Consider the following 24139-nt stretch of genomic DNA (forward strand, 5'->3'; position numbering starts at 1 on the left):
CACAACTTGAAATAATTATTTTCTCTTTTATTGTAAACAAAAATTATAACTTCGAAATAGTTATTATTGTTTTCTTTATTATTTCGTCTATCATGAATATAGTTATTATATAAAATTTGTATGTTTCTATTGAAAATAATTCTAATCTTTTAATATAATTTATTACAAGTGAAAAATAAAAATATAATTTAAAAAAAAAAATTACAACCATGACCAACTGTTATTGCTGTATTTCATAGTCGTGCTTGAATGAAATTAAAACATTTCCGACAAATTATCTGTTCGTACATACAATTTAAAATCTTAAGTTTCATGAAAAAGATGAAATGAATCAAAGGAAAATATTTATTTATGTACGGAAATTATTTCGAAAATGTAAGAAATGCGTCATTGTTGCTCGACTTACGTTGATCAGTACTACCATCAATACTTATTATTGTACTACATACTAGGAATGTTATTAACTATTAATTTGGACAATATTGTTGACACGTGTTGTGCCTGGGACATTTCGCGTGACTTTCTGTTTATACCACGCGGGCTATCAATTACCCATAGCTGGACATACTATAAATATTTACAATCAACACCACGTGATATTTATAAAAGTGCAAATATTAACTTCATTAATGAAGAAGTACGCGATGTATAGAAATCGTTATCTCGCAGAACGAATACTTTCGTGGAATATTTAGAACTAATCCATATTAAGATGTATTATGTTAATAGTAAAATTTGTAAATGACTAAAACGTAAAGCTTATCGTGGATTACCTGTGATGCACTGGACATGAAATTTATTGTGTAAACAGTGTAAAGTCCACTGAATTCTTTAGCATCGAAAAACTTATACATATTCCGTGGTATTTTCACTGGTTATATTCTCCGCAGCAAGTGTTTAAATAGCAGAATATTGCATAGAACTGATAGTTTTCTGTTATAGCATACTGCAGGTGAAGGATTAATAAACATTTTCTGTAAGCAAAAGAATACGGAAACCGTAGTCAAAAAGTCTACGGACCTTTTTTCTGTTGTATAATTCCTATCCTTCTAGAACCCTGCGCTCTAACCCGTCATAAATGGTCAGAAATCTCTTAAATCTCTTAATCTAAAAAATCTAAAATTAAATAAAATATTTTTGTTCAATTATTTCAGGTACAAATGTTTCGGCAGTTGAAACAATGGATCTATTGCGCATGCCTAAACACGAAGGAGGGAAATAGACGGATCCGTAAACCCCCACTCCATTCTGTATCTACGAAGCTGTTTAGCAGTGGTTCTCATCTTACTATGTGTTAAAAAGTACATAAAAGTATTGAATAACGGATTCTGCAGTTCTTATTTACAAATATTTCAATGTTATATGCAATTCCGAATAAACACTAATATTATTGAGTATGAATCTACTTAGCTACAATTTGAATTACTCCAAAACCAATTGATTTTCACAATTTTTCCCTAACTAGAAAATTTTCTAAGGACATTCTTACAGAAACTAATAACTGCATAAATGCCAAACCCCAATACACCGGGAACGGTAAAAATGTAGGAAAGATTTTTGGTAAGAAGTTTTGTTTTCCGTTGTCCCCGAATCACAGACTAGTTTATGGTTTTTAAAGAAAAACCGAGATTGTTTCGTCGCCTCAAAAAATGTTGTGGCCCTGAAAAGGGCCATTTTGTTCTTCTTCAGTAATGTTCGTAATCTCTAAGCCTTCTTCTCGGTCTTCTTGGGCAGAAGCACTGCCTGAATATTGGGAAGAACACCTCCTTGAGCAATTGTGACACCGGAGAGAAGTTTGTTCAACTCCTCGTCGTTCCTGATTGCCAGTTGGAGATGCCTTGGAATGATCCTGGTCTTTTTGTTGTCACGCGCTGCGTTTCCCGCCAATTCCAGAACCTCAGCGGCCAGATACTCCATAACGGCGGCCAAATAAACAGGAGCCCCAGCGCCGACTCGTTCCGCGTAGTTTCCTTTTCTCAGAAGTCTGTGGATACGACCGACAGGAAACTGCAGTCCAGCTCTATTCGAGCGAGACTTTGATTTTCCTTTTGCTTTTCCTCCTTTACCACGGCCAGACATTGTGAAATGGTCACGTTAACAACAAAATACTAAACAACACTTGCAACCCGTTCGTCTGGACGATCGGAAAAGTATGCTGATTGTAACCATGAGCTTCCTATTTATATACCTAACGAAGTAGTTCGGTATCAACCAATGGGGAGCGCGCTCGATTCTGATTGGCGCGGGGGAACAGATGGTCGCATAGCTGGTTATTAGGTTCATTCTTTTACAATCACTGTAAATACTACATTTCTTTTTACATAACTGATTCTCAAATAATTTTGCAGCTTGATATGTAATCGTGCTAATTTTGTTTCGGTACCTTTTGACGGTACAGAATTAAACAAAGAAAAATGTATTTTTAATGAGTTAAATATGTCCAAACAATGCATACGGGTATTTAAGAACTATTGAACACTATAAAAGTAAACAGTGCAATCTTCAGATACAAATTCAATAACATAAGTTCTCAGATACATCATGAAATTGAATTGTGCTGCACCTTACTCGAGTATATAAAACACCTTATTATTAGACAACGGATGTTTATGCATTTATAGCGTCCCTTGACTTGCAAAATATAGCAAAATAAACATTCCGATTAAATATAATATTACTCACGAATTATTATTCACATATTAAAACCCCTAGTATAGAAAAGAAATTTTTATGCAATTTTGTTTTTTCTATATTAGTGTCGAAAATTTTAAATTTGCATAAACATTCACTGTCTACTCATTAAATTGTTACATTTGTTGCAACTAAAATTTTATCAATATCACTGTTTTTTCACCTATTACAACGACTCAAATGATTTGAAAGAAGAAAAATTGAAACCGCACTGTTTCGGTAGGAAAAAATGTAGTACATTAGAACTGACGTTAGTCGAAGGATAAGTACGTAGAAGATAGTGATCTCTACATAATACTAAACTGTATTGTACTTAATCATTTGTTAATAATTTGTTGTTTTGTTGAAACCGTTAGTTCCTACGTTTTCGAACGTGCTGGCCCCTAAAGGGGCCAATTACAAATTGCTCAATATCACGTTAATTACTATTTACTTATTCCATTAAACGTTCCAGACGCATTTAAAACGGTATGATTTATTTTTCATTGAAATCTTCGTGTGTATTTGCCATGTACAACGTGACCGCTTTCCTACCTTCGTTTACCGCGTGTCTCGCCAATTCTTGAGGTAACAACAATCTTAAGGCGGTTTGGATGTCGCGTGACGTAATTGTTTTCTTTTTATTGTAGAACAATAATTGACTTGCCTCGGCCATGATGCGCTCGAATACGTTATTGATGAAACCATTCATGATGTTCATCGCTTTGCTGGAGATACTGGTATCGGGATGCACTTGCTGCAGAACTTTGTAGATGTAAATAGCGTAGTTTTCCTTCCTCTTCTTCCTCTTATTCTTATCTGCCTTGTTAATGTTCTTCTGGGCGTTTTCAGCTTTCTTCACAGCTTTTCCACTTATTTTTGGCGGCATGATGACGTCAAGACGAACTGGAGAATAATCGAGATTTGAATGGAACTTCTGGTAAGACCAACAACTGCAGAATGTGACCGATATATTAAATGTTGTGTTCTAACGGAGGACGAAGTTCCGGGAATTTATACTCTAGAAATGCCCTCGGTATTTATACCGCGACCAGGTGTATACATATTTCAAATTTGTTTACCAAGGTTAAATGTAACCGGTGTCAGGTAACTGAAGAATATTACTTTATTCTTGTTAGGTCATTGTAAAAGTCTTCACGCTCTTATAATGTGCACGTTCAGTAGGTTTGTAACAAAATGATGCGAAAGTAAACGATATTAGTAAAGTTAGGAATAATGGTGATTGTATAATCGATTTAACTAAAAAGATCTTGTCAGTACTGTCGGGGTAAACTAATATTTTATTGATTTTTTCCGTAAGATTATATCACTTACTTTTTGAAGTAATTAAACAATTCTTCTTCTTTCATCGCTGATATTGATTAAATGTAATTCAAGAAAATAATACTTCTGAAGTTATTCGATAGATCTAATTTTGTATTAGCTTTCGCAGAGTTTTCGTGTACTCGTTGCTGGGACGAATAGTTACGCCCTGAAATGTAAACAGCTGTACGAATTTCCAGCGAAAGGGGAGCTACGGAAATGGCCAACATCTGGTTGTCTAACAAAGAAACATTCCTTTACGGGAAAAATTTCCATAAATTTCTTTAATTTACGTATATGTATAATGTTAAATACGGTTTATTTTGTAGTGGTTATACATGTCATAATATTTCAGCATAACCTTATACGTATTCTATCCGATTCTTTGTATTAATTTTTATTATGCATTAAATTTCCATAGAGGTGAAAGAGAACAAAATACAGTACTTATACTAAAACTGAAGTTACTATACTAATAATAGACTAAATTTCTATAAATTCCATTAAAAGGTCAAAAGAAGGAACTTTGTGCATCTATATTTTTTCATTCTTTCTGTGCAGTAAAGTCGCGTTTGAAGTGATGCTTGAATATTATAAACCATACTCTGCACATTGCAAATACCGACAAACCGGGAAAGTCGTTGTACATTACGATGGTATGTTAATTTTCTGCTATTTGAAAAAAAGCGATACGTAACTTGAAAAATGAATAGAACTCGAAGATACTCAAAAAGCATGAGACGCATCCAGAGAAATGTGCCCGTGCACGTTCTACGAAATCAATTCCATTGTTCGAGGGTAACGGTAGCACCGGCGCACCAATAGCGTCCGAGCAGACCCGTGCTGCGTTGTGATTGGTTCGCCGGAACTGCACCGTATGGGTATAAAGGGTCGGATTTTGTGGCGATTCACATTCTGCAGTTGTTGGTCTTACCAGAAGTTCCATTCGAACCACGATTATTCTCCAGTTCGTCTTGACGTCATCATGCCGCCAAAAGTAAGTGGAAAAGCTGTGAAGAAAGCTGGAAAGGCCCAGAAGAATATTAATAAGGCCGATAAGAAGAAGAGGAAGAAGAGGAAGGAAAGCTACGCTATTTACATCTACAAAGTTCTGAAGCAAGTGCATCCCGATACCGGTATCTCCAGCAAAGCGATGAGCATCATGAATAGTTTCGTCAATGACGTATTCGAGCGCATTGCAGCCGAAGCATCCAGATTGGCCCATTACAACAAACGTTCAACTATCACGTCTCGGGAGATTCAGACTGCTGTGAGACTCCTGCTGCCCGGTGAATTGGCTAAGCACGCAGTCAGCGAGGGTACCAAGGCGGTTACCAAATACACCAGCTCGAAATAAGCGAATGAATTACGCTCCAAATACAATCGGTCCTTTTCAGGGCCAACAAAAATATTTAAACGTTGGAACTATCTTGGAAAACTATTCATAATACCTTTTAATTTTTACTTCCTCCCAATTCCTGACTACCTTCCGAGTATAGGGTGTAGTAATGATACTCGTGCACTGTTTTTAGTTTAATTATGTGAACTGTTCCTTTGGGAAATTCTTTTTGGGTTGAAATTTATATTTATAGAAAGTACTTATTATATGTATAGAGTTTAACGATACTAATTTTGAGTTTCGGAATCGGTTCGTTGAAAAGGTGAAGTTTTTGGGATGTTTTGTAATCTTTATTGTGACAGTTACGGTGGGTATTGCATATGATTGGTTGTAGGAGGCATAGGAGCATCTTTCAGTTTAAATTTGTATATACAGTGGTTTGAGTTGTAGGTCTTCTGAATAATTAATACTATTATCCATGTTAGTTTGTGTTTCTTGTTTTTAAAGCATTATACAGATCTGGGTTTATTAGAGCCAGTTAAAAGAAAAAATACTGCTCAAAGCATTATACTGATTTAAGTTTAGTGGGTCACATCCCAGTCAACCAAACCTGCAAATCCATATTTTTTCCAATCCCTATTATAATGTTACATACTCGCATGGTTACAAGTTTGATGCAAGGTCTGCTATCAACAACTTTTACGGGGATTAGCAGCAAGTCTTGCAATTACACCTCGATTATAAATTGACCTAGGTTAGTTAGTCTGGGTTGTGTTGCAAGACTTGCTGCTAATTTGCTGCCAATTTGCTTCACCAATTTGTTTGCAAAACCCAAGTCAAATGCGGAAACAGATGACTATGGTTCTTTTTTTTGGCAAATTTTGTCATTATTTGCTGGTAATTGCTCGAAACTCGCATACAACTGATTATCAGGGGTTAAAGGTTAGAAAATACGTAAAATTTTCAGAGTCTAACTTTTTACTGGATAGATTCCTAAACTTAAAAATGATAATTTTCTATGTTGCTTGATACGTACTTCCAATCAATATAAATTTACAGTGAAAACAAGTTTCCCAGAGGCAAAGTTTACTTATAATATTTTATAAGAAAATGAAACAAGCATTTTGCTTGTCCTAATTTCTTATGAACTCTGCAGTACTTTTAAACATACGCTAAACACCGATTTAGCGATTAAAGTTACGTTAGGATAATTTCTGTTAAATGCACACAAAAATTAAAATAACCTTTTTTCTATAAAGCTTAACAATATCAGTAATATCATGTTGTTAATAGTATTATTTAATTTATAAAATTACTAGGAAAAGAATGTTTGAATTTAAAAGATTTATTGTAATATGAGTAAAACGTTTTTTTTTATTGTCTTATAAAATGTTTGCGCTAATGAAAAAGATCAAGCGTGTCGTAATTCGGATACATGATAGGTACTTTTATTATGAAACGAACAAACAGTGTATATAGTATAGAAAATATTTGAACAAATCGCGGTTCCATCTATTTACATTTCGTGTTCCTTCTCAATAAGGAGCACACCATGAAATCATTTGTTTTGTTCACTGATTTACATAATTTTATAACAGATTTGTCCATTCGATAAACAAGTGAAGTTGTTATTACATACGATTCAATACGCTCTGAATCGATCTGAGTTCCGTTATTAATTTTTGCCCATGAGGTTTATTGTACAATGTAGTTAAACACTTTGAAATAACGTCTTGACATTTGGTGATTATTTTCCGTCTGCAATGAAAACAATTATTTGAACATTGTGCAATACAACTTAATCTGATATATTAACAAGTAATTTACCGAATGAAGTTGTTCGTTATGTTAGAATGATGTATGAAGTAATTAACCAAATTTGCTGTCGACTGTATTAGATGGAACTCGTTTCCTTCGTTTAACCAAGTTCGAGTGTCTTTCCCAATCATTCTAAAAATTCATAAATAATGTAGGTGTCCTTTTAATCTTCTGATAAACAGTAAGTAAGAAGTTTAGTTGCTAATATATTTAGGTCTTACTTGTAAACATCCAAAAGATCCTCCATCGACACTCCTAATTGCAGAAATCCGGAAATGATCCTATCATTGGACACGTTTAATTTACACGCTTTTATTTCTAACTGCTTTATTAGGAAGTCTAAACAAATATTAAATAAACATATTTATTTATATTCTATTACTATCATTTATCTTTGAAATAAAGAAAAAAGTTTTATTATTACCAACTGGGAAGCAATGTGGCGATCCAGAGTATTCCTGTCCAAGGGATATAATTTTGCTCGTTAAAATTGCCATTTTGTCTTCTGCATTGGTCGCATCTTTCAATTCTACAAAACAGATCGTTTAATTCCAATACTATTTTTTCTAATATCTCCCAGACTAAAATATAAATACATGTACGTAATATAATATGAGTACCATTATTAATAATATTGGTCCAAATTTCTTGAATCAACATTGCATCTTGATGACCAGAGCAGTGAATAATGGCTAACTTGCATTCCCATAACTGCAGTGGGTCCGCATATTTTTCGTACAACTACAAATATTAATATAAATTAGTCAGAGAATCTTAAACGTCATGAAATTTCAACGTACTTTTGTAATGTCCAGCAAAGACGAATTTAATGCTCTAACGGCTTCTTCGCTCAACCGGTCAGCCAAATGTTGATTGCAAATGGTGTCTAGTATCTATAAAACGACAAAAGTGTACAAGTGTTTCCGAACGAACTGTTAACACGACGTTTAAAATATTTTTACCTGTTGCTGGATTCGAACCACTTCTACTTTATCCTCTAATTCGCGTAAGAAAATTCCAAGGTATGGAGCGTAGCCGGCCTGATCGCTTCGCATACAAACAACTGCACGGGCTAAGTATTCGACCCTTTGGGACAATGGTATATTCGATCTGTGCACAGAATGAGACATCTGACGTCAGTGACAACATTTCACCAAACCGTAAATCCAAACATTTTTGTGGAAAAAAAAGGAAGCTAAAAGACGTAATTATAGAGGTCGTCACAAGATTACAGATTTCTTATGAGATCGGTACTTCAATAGGGTTGAAACGATTTCCACAAAATGTTAAGCCTAGTTTCTGTCTTGTCTGTGATTGTACACCCACGAGCAAAATTGGATTCAATTAGGGGAAAACAGGGGCGTAAGAGAAAAACCTCCTACCACTTGGTAAATTTATTTCAAGTACTGAAATAAATATTAAATCGAATGTTAATTTGGCATAAATTTTAATAATTCCCGATACCAAACTTTAAGAGGCCCTTTTCCAACGTCACTTTTTCCCCTAGCGGAAGCCGAGTTTGCTCGTGAGGGTACGTACTCCTTGGTTGCCAGAGAATCCAAGATTTTAGCCGCGGCGGCATGGTTCTTGTTTCTTTCGTAAAATTGCCAGAGTAAGTCAGGTGCGTTGACGCGTGTAAGGTATGTCTCCAATGTCGGGGCTGCGAGAGCGACAAGTTCGCCGTGAAGCCTTCGTTCTATCATCCAAGCATACACTGAAGCGTGAAGGGTTTCACAAGGGGAATGCAATGCGTCGTTTATGACGTCGTATAACTGAAAGAAAGAAAACATTAATAAATGGGGGATGATACGAGAACACTTTCCCTAAAATAATATATCTTACTATTTGTTTCGCTGGAGTGACAGGCATTGTTGAAGCATTCTGAGACGGGGGTCCTGGTTTGCTCGGTATAGTAGGGGTTAATGGGTTCGAAATGCTTTGATTGTAGAGATGGTCCAGCAACGTAATAAACTCTTTGTATATTTCCGTTCTACATTTTGAATCGAAATTATTTAAATCGTTAGAGTGTCGATGAATTTTGTTGTATTTAAACAGTAGGAGCTTCGAGTCGTTACCTCTTCATGTAAGCGAATCGACCCTCCTGATCCTCGAGTGGCTCGTTGTTCTTGTAATAATGTAACGCTGCGTTATTAGGGTCTACTCTTTCTGCACAGCAGAAACATAACTCGAGTACACCCGAATAGAATTGACAAGCGATAAACTGTTGACAGACTGCGCTCAAATTTAACCTGGGAGCCACTTCTTTGCACAACTGGAAATACAAAATATGGAATGAAAAAATTTCACAGAAATCGAAACTGATTCTGTTTACCTTTAAAGCGGCCTTCAAGTACCATTCTTTCTCTTCCGGATTTGTACAACTTTTTGCTTTTAATATTATTTCGTTGGCCTATAAATCACATGATTAATGCTTTTATGATCAGATCTTTCTCACTATTGAGCCAAGAAAATATATTTCTCCATACCTTGGAACAAACAGCATCTTCGCTTCTGTACAAATTTGGACAAACTTCCCTTAATCGTTCACTAACTACGTCGACGGACGCATTGTCTCCGAGATAACTGTGAAATATTAATGAAAATTAATGAAATATATTTTTACGTCATATTTTAGTCGTTTTACCTGTCTATAAGATGAATAATTAGCAATGAAGAAATTTCGTGGCCAATCAGAATCAGATCTCTGAAGGTGGCTGTAGAAAATTGGTTAATTTGATCCTATAAACAAAATTTCAAAACATAGATTCGCCAGTATATGTTTAAAAAAATATATAACGAAGAATGGAATAGCCAGTTTACCTTTGACAGACAATTAACAATATTATTTAAATGGTTTTCACACAAGATCTTCCAAAGTTCTAAGACCTCGCAGGCATGAGTAATAAAAATTTTCAAAGCAGCCAAAGAATTCCTTTCTTCGACTATTGGCTCTTGATAATGACTCGACACAGTTGTTTCAAATCCATCAGTTATAGCTCTGCCAGTGTTAGGTCTGGAAATAATAACAGTTTTCATTTGGAAAGCAAAATTTGCAAAACATTACTGAACCAGTTTGGAATAATCTACACAACACTCACTGTTTGGTAATGTGGGTGTTTTTATTGAGAAATGTTCTTAACGCTTGTAAAAGTCCTAAAATCCATGTGACCTGTCTCGATGGTATAGTGCTGGATATCTAAAATTATCGTACAGATAATACATTAGAGTCTTGTGTCTATATTTCTTCTTTAAATTTATTTTACAACTTAACGTTACAATTATTTATTATCTATTCAATTTTCGTCACTTGCTGTAGAAGCTATTACGGGTTGACACAAACTAGCTCACCTGAGTCTTATTATTCACGGTTTCCTGTTTAATACATCGCATGTTCCATATAGGACGAAGTATTCTTCCCACGTATAAATATAAACCATTGTGCTTCGCTGAGAACTGTTGCAGTGGAATGTCTGTGTTAAGTCCCACAGGTGCGTGAGGCCGGAATCCTTGGTACCTCATATCGTAGTTAGGAACTCTGGGCGTGGATGTACGTATATCTACTACAAATCGAAGACTTCAAAGGATGAAGGGTTTATGTGACACTTTTTGTGAAAACTGAGTTTTCTCAGCGAACAAAGGTGGTACGTAGTGTTCTTTCGCATAGTACTATATTGCACGTTTTCCTACCACCGAATAAAGAAATATAAAGAGAATGAAAGATATAACAAGGGAAGAATAACTTTCAAAGCCAGTTTACTAGAAACTTTTGTAACGTAACACCTTTAACCTCTGAAGCCTTCAATTTATAAGTGTCATGAGTGGATTTACAACGAAAGAATAAAGTTAAGATACCTGTATTCATATTAGCAAAAGTATTATGTACATCCATTCCTGGCCCCACGCTCGTCATCCGTTGACTACCATACAAAAAGAACGCTCTTGTTGCCCATTCCGCCAACTATACGTTATGAAATATCAGTGATCTATCATTTTTCTTCAACTGCAAATATTACATGCAATCACGTTCTACTTTTATATTGTTAATTTTGCACAATAACTGAAAGTACACGCGAACCGCCTCTGTATCCGGTCCCCGTTGCTCCAAGAGAAGTTGTTTAAGGATGTCCATCGGACGGACTTGTACAAAGATTATCGCACCCTGGACGTGAAAATACAAATGAACGAATGTGTCCCGCAAATGCAAAAACATTTATAGACTGCGGATTTTATGCATTTATACCGTACACAATTGTCTGGAATAGAGTATAGTTATGAGTTTAAAGTTTTCATTTTATTTGAAACCTGGTCGACTACCGAAAAAAGTAAACAAATGTCTGTTCGACTCCAGTTCCTGTAAATTCGGCTATGAAAATTTATATTTGCATATGCATCCGCAGTCTATTTATCCGCTTTGTACCTGAGACGTTAAAAATATAAATTTTCTGGGAGCTTCCATGTGCTGCCTTACGAGAAGCGGAGGCTCCCCTTGGGAACAACTTTGTTTCTCAATCCGTATAGCCGGTTCAACAAGGATTTCCGCCATCGCCCATACCGGACTATCGAGGGATAAAGGACTCTGAGTTTCAGCTAAATAATTCGTAAATGGATAAGCATCGTTACTTAAGCATAAAGCTGTTTCAGTGTCTCCACCGCACACGAGAATTAATGTTCCTGTAATAAATATATCGTCTATAGTTTACGGATCACTCGTGAAAAAAAAACTATTGCAATTGTTTTATTCTATTCATTGGTAAGTCGAATGAAATTAATCGACGGAGTAGCCATTTTTTGCTCTGTTCGTATGTCATACGACCTAAATAGGCAAAACTGATTGAAATACCCAAGTTAGATGAGATCCTGTATATACTTATTTATAGATTAATATGTGTTATTTTATAAACAGATCAATCGTAATACCTTTTCTGTAATGCGCCATTTGCACTTTTCTTGGTCTCATTACAGTAGCGTTAGCAGCATATCCTGGAGGTAATCTAACATGTATTAATTGGAGACCTTGGGGTCTAGTTGTTGGATTAGCGACCGAAGTGCAACTGAAGTAGAAACGTGTTCCCGTAGCTGCAACTACAACTAAGTTTAAGTGTACTGATTCGGATTCTGTAATAGCAGATATGCTCACCAATGGCCGGAAGTTATTGCTATCAAGTGTTCTAAAAATGCACGAATAAAAGTTCCGTCAGTTCGAATTACCTGCCACTTTAATATATGGCCGCAAACATACCCGCGTATACGTACTTTACAACGTGAACGGCATTTTGTACTAAAGAAGCTTGCGACATAGACGCGACTTTTGCTGCGCCATCGTTATCAATGTCCCAAACCGTAATTGTTCCTTTGTCACCGAGAGTGTACAAAATGTTACGGGAATCGTCCACAGAGATTTGTATTATCGCCTCTTCTTCCGACAAAGCTATCGTGACGAATGATGGTACTAGGAATGATAACGGACCTTCGGAATGATTAATTTTTTTACAACGCTTCCCGAACCAACTACTCTCTGCCTGTGCAATGAACGTATAGAATAAGTTTACTGTTAGTTGTCCTTTCACTTTTGGCCATTCTCATCTTTACATTCGTCCAGGCGGTATTACCTGATAATATATTTCGTACAGAGAACCGTTTCTACCACCGAGGAATATTCTGCCTTTACTCGTATTCGCTATTGTTGTGATTCCGATACCATCTGTGGTGACTGTAAAGATTGGTTCAGGAACAAGCTGCATTTCTGGCGACGCGCCTAAATAATGGGGTAGAGACAATCAATAATTCTGTAGACAGAATTTCAGATCAACGAAGTAACTGCAATACCTTCGGAATTTTCTGTTAACGTGACTCCAAGAATAGTTATCTCCACTGTAGTTGTAAGTATCAGCAAATATTTCACGTAAGATTGAAATATGTCTGGCTTCGGTTTCACTAAACCTACGCTTATTATAGTCTCGTTTAACCCGTCGAAATATGCAACATCAGACCTGAAAGTACATCATTGAACAACTGACTGTTTCCTGTTTCACCGAAAATTGTACAAATAGTTATATGAATATTTACTCGTTTTCATATGACCACACGTATATATCGCTATCGATTGTAAGCCACGCTTTTGAAATTTCTGTGAACAAGCCCATCATACAGTGACATTGCATATCTAAATAGACATTAAGAAATTACAACTTATTTAAAAAAAGAACTGAAAATTAAAAAGGCATTTGAAAAATCGTAAAGGATACGGTGAAAGTGTTCCATTACTTCAGAAGGTAAAGAAATTTTACTGTGCAATTTCATTTGATTTATATTCGAAAAACCCATTGACATCCCGTTTAAATTTGGGTAATCGTGATCATCAAGACCACTAACAGTTGGTCCACCTATAAATTAAAATACACACATTATGTTTGGAAATTAATATCTTTATATTTTGTTATTACTTAAATACAGTAAAGAAAGCATTGTTTACCTTGTACATTGTACCTCATAAGATTAATTAAAGAAGGAAAATTGCTGTCAGCAGTAATGTGAGCATCGACCACTTTCCCTGCCATTTCGAGAGCATCTAAGTGTATTTTAAGTGGCTCCATTTCTGTGAGAGTCATGTTTGTACTAAACAAAAACAATTACATTATACACATTTATATTGGTATTATATAACGATAAAACAATTATGTAGATATAATAATAAATAATATAATTATAACAACGATTACATTTAACTGCGAAATACATTGTGAACTGCGGATATTTACTTTCTCAATTAGTGGTTTCATTAAGTACAAAAGAAACTAAAACAGTACTGTATCGACTATGACAGTGTAAAATCCGTAACGTAATAATAAACATAGAATAAGTGTTTCATATTATTACTTGTTAATACGAAAACTGGTAGAATAAGAGCGTAACGCACGGGCTATTGTACAATTATTCTCAATTTAGCAATTAGGTAGCTCTTTCATTTCTATTTATAACAATTTATTGACACCTCGATTTTCCCACTTTTTTACTAAATTACCATAATTGAAGGTTAGACTTGTTTATATCGGTAAAACTCGAACAATACTTAAAACAGTACGGTAACATACACATGATTGGAAATATTATAGGAAAACGCAGACGAAAATGTTTAAATCTATGTTGTGCAACACTTACAACAATTTGTTATAACTATTTCTATACTATCGATGACACAAAACGTTTCACGAGGTTTGTGTCGCTCGCGCCATGCAGATAAATTTCAGACTGCATGTCATATAAAACGCAACGCGTGCGTAGACCCGCAGACCTCATTGGTTTCGATTTATCTCAAAGATAAAAATAAACTTATTTGAATTCAAATCAAGGCGCTTCGTCCACTCATATTTAAATTTAAAAGATAAACCGTTAAAGCGAATTAAACATGAAACATTATGAATTACAACGACGAAATTATTAGAACTGTTTACTCAGAGAAACTTCTATTTAACAAAATTCAATATACATATGTATTTGTATGTAACGAAAATGTATAGAATGATTATGAACCGATATTCTCGTGAAATCACCCTATATATTATCAACAACGATGAAGATTTCAATATTCCTGATTACATTAAATTCTTATGCTCTTGCTGGTAGGAAAACTCGTTTTAATGCTTGAGCATGTCTTTATTCATTTTATTATAGGCGATATATCAAACGCTGTACAAAATCTTTATTGTGAGCTTGGATTGAATAATGATAATTCATGCCCCATCGATGGTGGTTGGACTTGTTGGAGTTTATGGGGACCTTGTTCCGGGAAATGCGGATATAAAGGCAAAAGAAGTAGACACCGTACTTGCAATAATCCATTACCTTCGAATAATGGTGGTTCTTGTGTTGGTCCCAGTTATCAAACTGAAACTTGCCAAATTACTGGTACCCTGTCCAAAGAAAACAGTAGAGATTAATCTAATTTTTTAAACGATTAATTTCAAGCATTTTTCAGGCTGTACAATGAGGGATTACGAAGACGTTGTTCATAATCATCCTATACGCATGGGAGAGATGGAAATTGTGAAGCGAATACACAGAAAGTTACCTGCCCTGATTGAATTGTGTTTTTCTGTTGATTGTACCTTTTCCATCGTCAAGAAGATTCTTGGAAATAACGCGGTACGAAGTAAAAACAAATTTGTAATTAATATGAGAATCAACAATTATTGAAAAAAGAATTTAAGGATGTTTTATGTATTTTTCATGAAGATGCGTTACTGGAATGCTATGAACTGTGTCAAATACGACGTTGGGTGTCCAAGTAAACAGGCTTATGTTAAATTGAACCAACACTATAATTTATACATAAATGGTACTACATTTTCTGTAGGTTCAGGAGGTTGGAGCACATGGGGATCTTGGTCGTCGTGCACTGCTGTCTGTGGCAGAGGTCAGAAATATCGCACACGAACCTGTAATAGTCCAGTTCCTTCTCATCCTGAATTAATGTGCGATGATTCTTCTTTGGAAATGAAAGGCTGTCTGGGACTTAGCTGCAAAAAGCACTCAAGTATATTAGACATATTTCGTACAGAATGTAAATCAAGTACTACTTGCTAATAACTCGATAGCGGGAACTTGGACTGATTGGAGCAATTGGAGTGTATGTAGTGTACAATGTGGCAATGGTATTCAAATAAGAAGACGGTCATGTTCCAAGGTGCAAAGTACTCAGGAAACATCCTGCGAAGGTCCAAATAAAGAGATAAAAGCTTGTACAATTAGTAACTGTTCCGGTGAGACCATAGAATCTGTAACATGCTCGTACAAATAATATGTAACATAATATAGATGTAATTATTTGTACATTTTTTTCAGTCAACGGTTTATGGTCCTCATGGACACTTTGGACATCTTGCTCGTCAAATTGTGGAATAGGCACACAGTTGAGAAATCGCATGTGCAATAATCCATCCCCAAGCGGTGGTGGTGTCCCTTGTTCTGGTTCTGCTTCCGAGGTTCGTCAATGTTTCAGCAAACCATGCACAGGTACGTTTGTAATTAAATTAATGTACTATTATTATGTCCCAATATCGTTTATTCTGATTTCAATAGTTAAATCGCACGAGGTAGCGCATTTCACAGAAAAAAGCAGTCTTTCATACGCCATAAATGGAAGACCTTCGCGTTTACTTCATATATATTTAAGATTTTTACCACTGGTACCATTTGGTGTGCTTATTCATCGATACGATAGCGATTGCAAGGGATCGTTCTGTGACTTTGTAAAGTTGTCTTTGCAGAATGGAAAAGTAGTACTCTTATCTCAAATTTCGGGCTGTACAATGGGTTTAGTTCACGAAGACAAGCTGGAAGTAAATCGAAAAGTTTTTTCGTATTGTTACGTTTTCTATCTTAAAGAAAATACTTTTTAGATTGGAGAATGGCATGTGATATTTGCGGTAATATGTGGGATACACGGTGTGTTACGTATCGACAATGGTCTGCACAGAGTTGCTACTTTTTCGTGTATTCCAATGTCACATAATTTGGATCATGTTATGACAGTCGGAGAAGCATTTCGCGGTCAAATTCAAGAAATAGTTATTAACTTTGTGTCTATTCCACTTCGTGTACCGAAGGTACACTAATTGTATTTATACTTAAGGTTGGATCATTTAGAATTGGTATAATAGAAAGTATAATTTAGGGTGTATATAATCGAAAGCATAGAAATGCTCCTTTTAGTATCAGTAATGTGCAATATTTACTGGGAGATGACGAGGAAGCTTTTATACCTGTTAGTTTAACAGAATCAGTTGCTGCACCGTGTCCAAAAAACATGGAATCTTGGCAAGTAAGGAAGCTTTTGCGAGATGTACTTGATGCTACAAACATTTTCATACAATCTCCAATGTAGATCACTGTTGCGATAAAAGTAGAAGATGTAAATGGCATTGTGGCAATTATACCAGACGACTTTTGCAACAAATACATCTTACTACTACTGGAAGAGGGCAGAGTGAAGCTACGGTTTCATCAGGGAGCAACTCATGTTGCTGCTGAAAGCACAGAACATATTTTAACAGGAGAATGGTTCGAGGTAGTACTAGTTCAAGATGGTAAAAAATTGTACATGCAAATTAATGGAAATGAGAAGAAATATGTGCCTCTAGTTTCTGAAAGAATGGTTACAGTTGCGACCAGTGTATTCATTGGAGCTATACGCGATGAAATAAAAGTAAAACATCATGTAGACATGTTACTTCCAATTTGATTGCGATTATACTTTTTTTGCGATAGGAGAAGATATGTCCGAAATGCGCAGAAATACCACAAATGAGTTTCACTCTTGGATATCTTAATATAGATGGAAACCAAGTAGATCTCCTATCGTTACCAATTTTAGAAACAACCAGTAAACGTTTTGCGAGTCGCACTGTTAGTTTATCTGGTAGTAATTATTGGTAAATCAACACATACTATATTTAATATATATTTGACATTTCTTTATAATTTATAGACTACTACGAAGAAGTCCCTGTATTATTAGGTCAAGAGCTCAAGCTATCGTGTTTCTATGATAAAGTTCCTCGTGAGACAAGAATTCACGCAGCTTCAAAGAAATCATCCGTTGCGTGGTTATTAATGGATAAACCATTGCAATATTACGGAAAAACGTTAAATGATTTTATACTTGAAATTCTTAACTATATATATACGTATTCCGTTTGCAGTAACTTATTTTTTTTCGAACAGTGACTTCGTTCATCTGAAAGACAATGGCCGTGTTAGTACTATTAGCATTGCAAGCTATGCATCTCGCGATGACATTGAAAATTTCTATTCGTGTCATATTCAACCTTATAAAAATAAATCATATATAGGTTCTAACCGAGCTATCTTCACATTTGGAATCACTGTAATAGACAGAAACAGAGGTAATATAATATTACATTTGGTTCACGTATACATTCTAAAGGGTATTACATTTTTATGCATAGAATTTAAGAATTCATTTTGGCGGAAATGGTGTTTTATCTGCGTAACTGCAGTCACGTGTTTCGCATTTTTAATCTTTTGGTGCGTATTGGAAGTAATACAAGACGTACGAAAAGGGTAACGTTTAATACGATTATAAATAGTTTTATCGAAATCGAAACGAATGGAATTAAAATTCTGACATTTTTAGATACGGTTTTTATAGACTCCCGGAAATACTTAACGACGATCCGACTTCCATTGTAAATTTTGTTCAATCTAAGGATGGAATAACTTTACTTGGTGGGCAACAAGCTGCGAATGAAATTGCATTGGGAGTGACAGACGATAATTAAACCGTCAAAGTAAACACGAAAATTAGAATACCGATTGGAAATATTTGTACACTGAAAATAAACGATTATTTCAGTAAAATACTTATATTTTTTCCCCTTTTTTTCTAGAAAATAGATGTACATTAATTTTGAATTTTAACAGTAAATACAATTACTTTTAACAGTACGTTTAAAAAAAAGTAAAGTTCCTTACGTCACAATAATATGAAATAAGACGATTTCAATAGTGAATTATTCAAGGTAACAAGAAGTAAAATTTGAAAAAATATACTTATATAAATGCTGTTTCACAACGACGATAGCTTCTATTTACAATTAGATGCTGCAACATAACGTTCTATATTGTAAGAACCAATCATTTAATATGAAACAGAAATTACAATCAACGATTCCTATAATTACTTACGTGTAAAACAAAGCTACTGAAAGACAATGTGATTTCTACATTATGTATTGCTTATATGAACTGAACTTTGAACCGTTGCAGATACTGATTTCGTCAACTAATTCGCAGAAAATGCTGTTTCACAGAATATTTTGAGCAAGTACTCTCGTTAATGTGCATATCAAAATTTCTAAACGTCACAGTAATTAAATGCAATATGAAACGAACGAATGAAATAAATAGAATATAATCTTGCATCTCACACGATCCATATTTACTCAAGTGATTTACAACTGTTCAACTAATATTTTCCCAGGAATCACCACTGCTGCTGCCACTAATGGAGGAGTGTTTCATTAACTGTGGCAATTCAAAATGCCATTTTATGTCTTCATTTATAGCGACCCCGTTGGCTATTTCGTAATTCAATAACGGCGGCCTTGCCTTGATACCCAACGTCGTGGGTCTATTACTAGGATTCTCATCCAACATCATTTTAAGCAAATCATACTGAAAAGAAAGCGTTCTCGATTAATTTAATGTTAAAAAAATCTGTAGAAAACGAACAGTTGATTTTTGTACCTCAGCTGGATGATCGACATCGAAGTCTTTCGGGAACACTGACTTCCTTAAATTGATAAGGGCAGCTACCCTTTCCATTTCAGTAACGAATGGAATAAGAAGTTCAAACAGAATTATTCCTAACGAATAAATATCGACTTTGTAATTGTAACCTAGCCCGTTTATTTGCTCGGGAGACATGTAGAGGTGTGTACCGACATAGGCGGTGTGCAAACTGTTTTTCGGAGAAACATCTCTGTTCTCTGAAAGCGGCGTATGGGCTTCACTGTACTCTTCTGTCATCGCGGTGACGAGACCGAAATCACCCACTTTGATTTTGTCGTCGAAAGAGAAAAATATATTTGATGGCTGAAATTCGAAGAAAATAATTATACAACATGAAAAATTAACTCATTCTAGTAATAAAAAAAAAGGTAGTACTAAAATAAAAATTAATTATATCTAATAAGCTTATTATAGTTCTTTAAACGATACTTTGTCATTTACATTTTACACGTATTTAGCTTTACATCTTGTAGATTCAAACGAGTCCTATATAACCACAAAACATTTTACCTTTAGATCACGATGGATAAGCCCTTGCAAATGAACATATTCCACAGCTTCGATAATTTGTTGAAATATATTTATTACACGACGATAATCTCGCGTTGGCTGGTTTTTCAACCATTCCCTGAGGCTTAGCCTTTGACACAGTTGCATCTGTATATAAAGGAACATTTTTCGAGACTTACGCATATAGGATTTGTTATTCAAATCCAAAGAAAACGATCTTTGCCGCTTTCGCCTTTCTTCTTTTTCGACGTGTTCATTAGTTTCAATGTGTTCTACTACAATATTATGGGAGTTTGTACGATTATCAATGTCCGAGAATATGTTATCATCTGCATTATTCGAACTTGATGAATTCAAACTTTCGGTGCTGCAATTACTCATGTCTATTACATTTTCGTTCTGTTGTTCTGAACAGGATTTCTCGAAAACAATAAAAGAATCGTCATCGGAATCGGAATGATTTAACGCGTTATATGCTTCGCAAGCACTTTCCACCGACGAGTGATCGGTCAGAGAAACATTAATGCAAGTAGAATCGTTGACTTTCGATTCCGTATGAATTCCATCCGATGTAAATTCTAAACTTGGCAACGTTAATTTGTTCATCCATTCAGGGTCATATTTCTCTTTCCAGCCCGCGGGAGGACATTCTAACCAGGCGTTGAAATATCTCACGATATTCTGATGGTCCAATTTAGCTAACGCCTTCACTTCTCGCATTACACGTTCCCTTGAAGACTGACTGTAAATAAAAGAAAATAATTATGAATGAAGGTTTTCGAAAATTCTTCTAATTTGTAGATGAAAATACTGAACCTATTTGGCAGAGCAATTCTTTTGATAGCGTAATTACAATCATCTATTCTGTTCTTTGCCTCAAAGACAACACCATAACCCCCTTTCCCTAAACAATCGACTGGCACAAAATCTGTGAGGTAACGTGATATAAAATTATCAATATTGTCTTTATCGTTGATCGTCTGTTGAGTATTCGTAATCGTCTCTATATGTCTTTCCACTATTAAAGGCTAAAAAAATACACAAAAATTAATATTTTTATATAGTATAAAAATATAAAAGTAAAAAGTGCATATATGAGTACAGTGGATAAAAAGAGTATTGGCATGCTTAAATATCTTATGATAAATGTCTTAAATAGATCGATAATGTATACGCAAATACTTCTTTTAATTAAAAGTACTTATATTACCGGAAGTACTGCATCCTCAGCAACAGTAGTAGCGTTCAAAAGACGTTGTGTCAACATGAAGTTGAGAAGAATTGCAGTAGTAATTGAGATTATCAAAACTTCTCTCCTGTTTATAAAATAATTTTCTATTAAAAATTAGCATTTTAAGTTTCTTTTCCTAATTTTACATACCACCAATACCACAGCGAAACAATTATAACTTGAACAGGAGTATCGTCCTCTTCCCCATAAGTATTGTTCGGTGTAGACGGCTGTTGATCGTCTTCGTTAATTGTTGAGTTTAAATTAGTACGATTACATTGTTTGTTGTTATCCAATTGCAACTGATCTTTCGAGTACAAATAAAACCCATTGCCTATAATGAATTGTTTATCAAACGAACCATTTTTAAAAGAACTTCTTATTTAATTGTCAAAAAAGTTTTCGAAATTTTCATACCATTTACATATTCCGAATTATACAGAACTGACAATGCAGTAGTACTCTGCGCATCATTTATCTGAAGCAGGGCGTTTTTGTTTTCATCGTTATCCTCGAGATCTGGAAGGGCTTTCGTAACTGCAGTACCTAAAATACACATTTTACCATAAATTCATAGTAAATATTAATGAAATAATAGTATTTATTTTTCGGAAAAGAAAGAAAACAAAAGAAAAAAACCTAAACAAACTATCATACCAATAGCAGGATATGGCTGCCATGGATATTTTAAGTGTTGTGTGTACGGCTTCAATAATTCCAATGATGTATGCAGCTTTGTGTTTTCTTGTACATATAACTGTCTATCGTGCATACCCAAATAAATTCCTGGACTAACAGAGAATTCTGTACCCCAAGACCACTGTGTATTATCAAATAGATTAATTTCCTTCAAACTTTTTTGCCCACTGCTTTTACTTGCGTGTTCTCGCCATATAGTGACAATTGGAGAATCAAACTAATAAAACGTAAAGAAATACAATTAGTACAAGATTTCAGAATTGAATCTTGGTTTTGTATTTAAATAAAACCAACCTTGTACTGCCACAATATTATTTTGGGATCATTGCTACTAACAGCCCAGATCAAGCCATTGGGTACAATGACTTTAATTTCTATATCCAGAGCAAAAGCTTCAACTTTATTTTGGCAATCTACATCAGACTGAGGGGCCAGTATCAATTCGTGTTGGCCAACGCTGAAGTTCCATCTGTTTGAATACATATTCTTTTAACACATACATATTAAAAACTTAAGGAACAATATTTAAATTTCCTGAACTTTCTTTTAATTTGAAAATTTTTAATTTTAAGAAACTCGAATTACGTTCAAGGAACTTTATGAAAATAGTTTACCTTTCATTACCAGTACGTGGTTCGACTGCTCTTACTGTTTGTTGGAAACGTTGGATAATGAGCACATCTTTCTCAATATATGATTCTCCTTTGGTGGTATTGGTACAACCGGTGATTCCACATTCGTATAATATTTTTCCAGTTGCACTTGAAACCCCTGTTCCAGAACAAATAGTTTACATTTATGTTATTCCATGCAATTTATTGAAAAGAATAAAGTTAACACATTCGAGACCAATGTCCCAGTGTATGAGTCATGCAATAACCAAACCATTTAACCGATGGCTCAACATGTGGTTCATATATAGGCAATACATAAACATTGGTGGTTTTTTAAGATACTTTTTTAATAATACAGCAGTCTTGAATGTATTAAGTCTTATAGGACTTTTTGGTCTTTTTCTTATAAGTCTTTTTGGTATATCAAATTCACTGCTTACTTGCATATTTTAACATTCTTTATCAATTTGATCATTATCATTTGCATTTTAAGTACACAATTTAAATATTTACCATAAGATTTCACTTCTTTGCCACCAGAAAATATTAAATCATCCGAATACCTATACGATGAATACAATAACTGTGTTGCAGATACAGGCACTGCTTCTAAATGTTCTCCGTCAAATTTATATAATCCACCTCTTAAAGATGGTATCAGACGAACCCATTGTCCATTATTGTTGAGCTGCAAAGTATTACTTAACATTGTGAAAACATGAAATACTCAAAGTATTATTTAAGATTGTAAAAACATGAACTACTCAAAGTATTCTCAATGTTTACATACCTCTCTACGATGTATACTCGATGATAACATGGGTCCTTCATTAAAATCTAAAGTCCACTGTTTCTTCCCTAAATCATTTGCATCTAGAGCAGATACTTTTCCATCTAATGTGCTCACAAATACTAAACTAAAAGAAATCATAAAAATAAAGTACATATATCAACTGTTAATTACAAATAAATACTTAAGGCTCGATCACTCATACAGCATAAAAACATACAATTTGCATAATACATCAACGATTTCAAGTGTGACAAACAAAAAAGTTAGTGATGCAAAAACTTACAGCAAAACAACTCGAATGTTACATAATTTCTTTAATTTCGGGTAATTTCTTTTGGTACTAATTACTACATCGTTTTTCTACATACCTGTATCCGTACAATCAAACTGCAACATCAGTTAATCAGACTTGAATAACATTGATAAAATTGCAAATATTTGAAATCGAATGAAACAGGTATGTCGGACCGAAAACCATCGTTAATTCACTCATCACACAGACATGATACACACGATAGTAGCTTCCCAATTACCTTCGAGATGTTTTCTGCTCGCAGAATGTCAACTGTTTTATATTGCCGCTGTCAATCAGCGGAAATATCAACGCAATTGTAAATAACAAACGAAACCATGTTCGTCCCCATCGATGTGTGTCAGACATTTTCGAAGTACGGAGACGTTGATTACTTAAACACTACATTTTGTTTGGGATGTTTACGTGGAGCAATGCACACGACGTTTTATCGCAATATTCGATAAAATACAATAGATATTGGTTATTCGGCGCGCAGTGACGAACCATGGTAGGCTCCGGATTCTTCGCAACAAAC

The 24139-nt window shown here is 34.8% G+C and overlaps 6 protein-coding genes across 6 annotated transcripts; 2 read left to right on the forward strand and 4 right to left on the reverse strand.

The window, feature by feature from the left end:
• Positions 1-1644: 1644 nt before the first annotated feature.
• Positions 1645-2752, reverse strand: LOC107192008 (histone H2A-like). Its single transcript, XM_015581187.1, has one exon. It carries the CDS (start codon positions 2077-2079, stop codon positions 1705-1707), a length of 375 nt encoding a protein of 124 aa, XP_015436673.1. The 5' UTR covers positions 2080-2752; the 3' UTR covers positions 1645-1704.
• A 308-nt stretch (positions 2753-3060) lies between these two features.
• On the reverse strand, positions 3061-3673 carry LOC107193009 (histone H2B-like). Its single transcript, XM_015582383.1, has one exon. The coding sequence runs from the start codon at positions 3557-3559 to the stop codon at positions 3167-3169; it is 393 nt and encodes a 130-aa protein (XP_015437869.1). The 5' UTR covers positions 3560-3673; the 3' UTR covers positions 3061-3166.
• Positions 3674-4922: 1249 nt separating this feature from the next.
• On the forward strand, positions 4923-5389 carry LOC107193073 (histone H2B-like). Its single transcript, XM_015582457.1, has one exon. The coding sequence runs from the start codon at positions 4979-4981 to the stop codon at positions 5348-5350; it is 372 nt and encodes a 123-aa protein (XP_015437943.1). The 5' UTR covers positions 4923-4978; the 3' UTR covers positions 5351-5389.
• A 1331-nt stretch (positions 5390-6720) lies between these two features.
• LOC107192426 (nuclear pore complex protein Nup155) lies at positions 6721-14379 on the reverse strand. The gene is given in 26 exon segments (XM_015581674.1): positions 6721-7090; positions 7160-7282; positions 7372-7489; positions 7575-7679; positions 7771-7891; positions 7951-8043; positions 8113-8260; positions 8690-8922; positions 8993-9140; positions 9226-9422; positions 9483-9560; positions 9637-9733; positions 9795-9889; positions 9971-10163; positions 10249-10346; positions 10499-10710; positions 11003-11309; positions 11568-11821; positions 12068-12318; positions 12404-12669; positions 12760-12905; positions 12977-13140; positions 13217-13313; positions 13396-13533; positions 13623-13765; positions 14309-14379. Coding segments are annotated over 25 exon segments (3945 nt in total). The 5' UTR covers positions 13759-13765; positions 14309-14379; the 3' UTR covers positions 6721-6963.
• Positions 14380-15125: 746 nt separating this feature from the next.
• Positions 15126-18450, forward strand: LOC107191781. The gene is made up of 12 exons (XM_015580891.1): positions 15126-15292; positions 15383-15434; positions 15504-15683; positions 15745-15909; positions 15992-16162; positions 16229-16488; positions 16549-16755; positions 16824-16970; positions 17034-17354; positions 17417-17567; positions 17637-17793; positions 18306-18450. The coding sequence occupies exons 1-12, from the start codon at positions 15134-15136 to the stop codon at positions 18448-18450; spliced, it is 2115 nt and encodes a 704-aa protein (XP_015436377.1). The 5' UTR covers positions 15126-15133.
• Positions 18451-19132: 682 nt separating this feature from the next.
• Positions 19133-23987, reverse strand: LOC107192944 (eukaryotic translation initiation factor 2-alpha kinase-like). The gene is made up of 13 exons (XM_015582309.1): positions 23843-23987; positions 23307-23433; positions 23030-23204; positions 22517-22673; positions 22197-22371; positions 21861-22119; positions 21621-21749; positions 21354-21537; positions 21183-21288; positions 20789-21000; positions 19973-20714; positions 19418-19765; positions 19133-19345 (listed from the first exon to the last, which is right to left on the reverse strand). The coding sequence occupies exons 1-13, from the start codon at positions 23968-23970 to the stop codon at positions 19133-19135; spliced, it is 2955 nt and encodes a 984-aa protein (XP_015437795.1). The 5' UTR covers positions 23971-23987.
• Between the last annotated feature and the right edge of the window lie 152 nt (positions 23988-24139).

Source organism: Dufourea novaeangliae, unplaced genomic scaffold, assembly GCF_001272555.1.
Source record: "Dufourea novaeangliae isolate 0120121106 unplaced genomic scaffold, ASM127255v1 scaffold7, whole genome shotgun sequence".
In the NCBI taxonomy this organism is placed as follows: Eukaryota; Metazoa; Arthropoda; class Insecta; order Hymenoptera; family Halictidae; genus Dufourea; species Dufourea novaeangliae.

What these genes read in the sequence shown, in the direction of transcription:
- LOC107192008 (XM_015581187.1), bottom strand. Translation starts at nt 2,079, where the DNA reads ATGTCTGGCCGTGGTAAAGGAGGAAAAGCAAAAGGAAAATCAAAGTCT.
- LOC107191781 (XM_015580891.1), top strand. Translation starts at nt 15,134, where the DNA reads ATGAGGGATTACGAAGACGTTGTTCATAATCATCCTATACGCATGGGA. An exon ending in AGATTCTTGGAAATAACGCG is followed by an intron (nt 15,293 to 15,382) that starts GTACGAAGTAAA and finishes TTTTTCATGAAG; the next exon opens with ATGCGTTACTGGAATGCTAT. An exon ending in TTGCAATATTACGGAAAAAC is followed by an intron (nt 17,794 to 18,305) that starts GTTAAATGATTT and finishes TGACATTTTTAG; the next exon opens with ATACGGTTTTTATAGACTCC.
- LOC107192944 (XM_015582309.1), bottom strand. Translation starts at nt 23,970, where the DNA reads ATGTCTGACACACATCGATGGGGACGAACATGGTTTCGTTTGTTATTT. An exon ending in CTGAGGATGCAGTACTTCCG is followed by an intron (nt 21,001 to 21,182) that starts GTAATATAAGTA and finishes GTATTTTTTTAG; the next exon opens with CCTTTAATAGTGGAAAGACA. An exon ending in AGAATTGCTCTGCCAAATAG is followed by an intron (nt 20,715 to 20,788) that starts GTTCAGTATTTT and finishes TTTTATTTACAG; the next exon opens with TCAGTCTTCAAGGGAACGTG.
- LOC107193073 (XM_015582457.1), top strand. Translation starts at nt 4,979, where the DNA reads ATGCCGCCAAAAGTAAGTGGAAAAGCTGTGAAGAAAGCTGGAAAGGCC.
- LOC107193009 (XM_015582383.1), bottom strand. Translation starts at nt 3,559, where the DNA reads ATGCCGCCAAAAATAAGTGGAAAAGCTGTGAAGAAAGCTGAAAACGCC.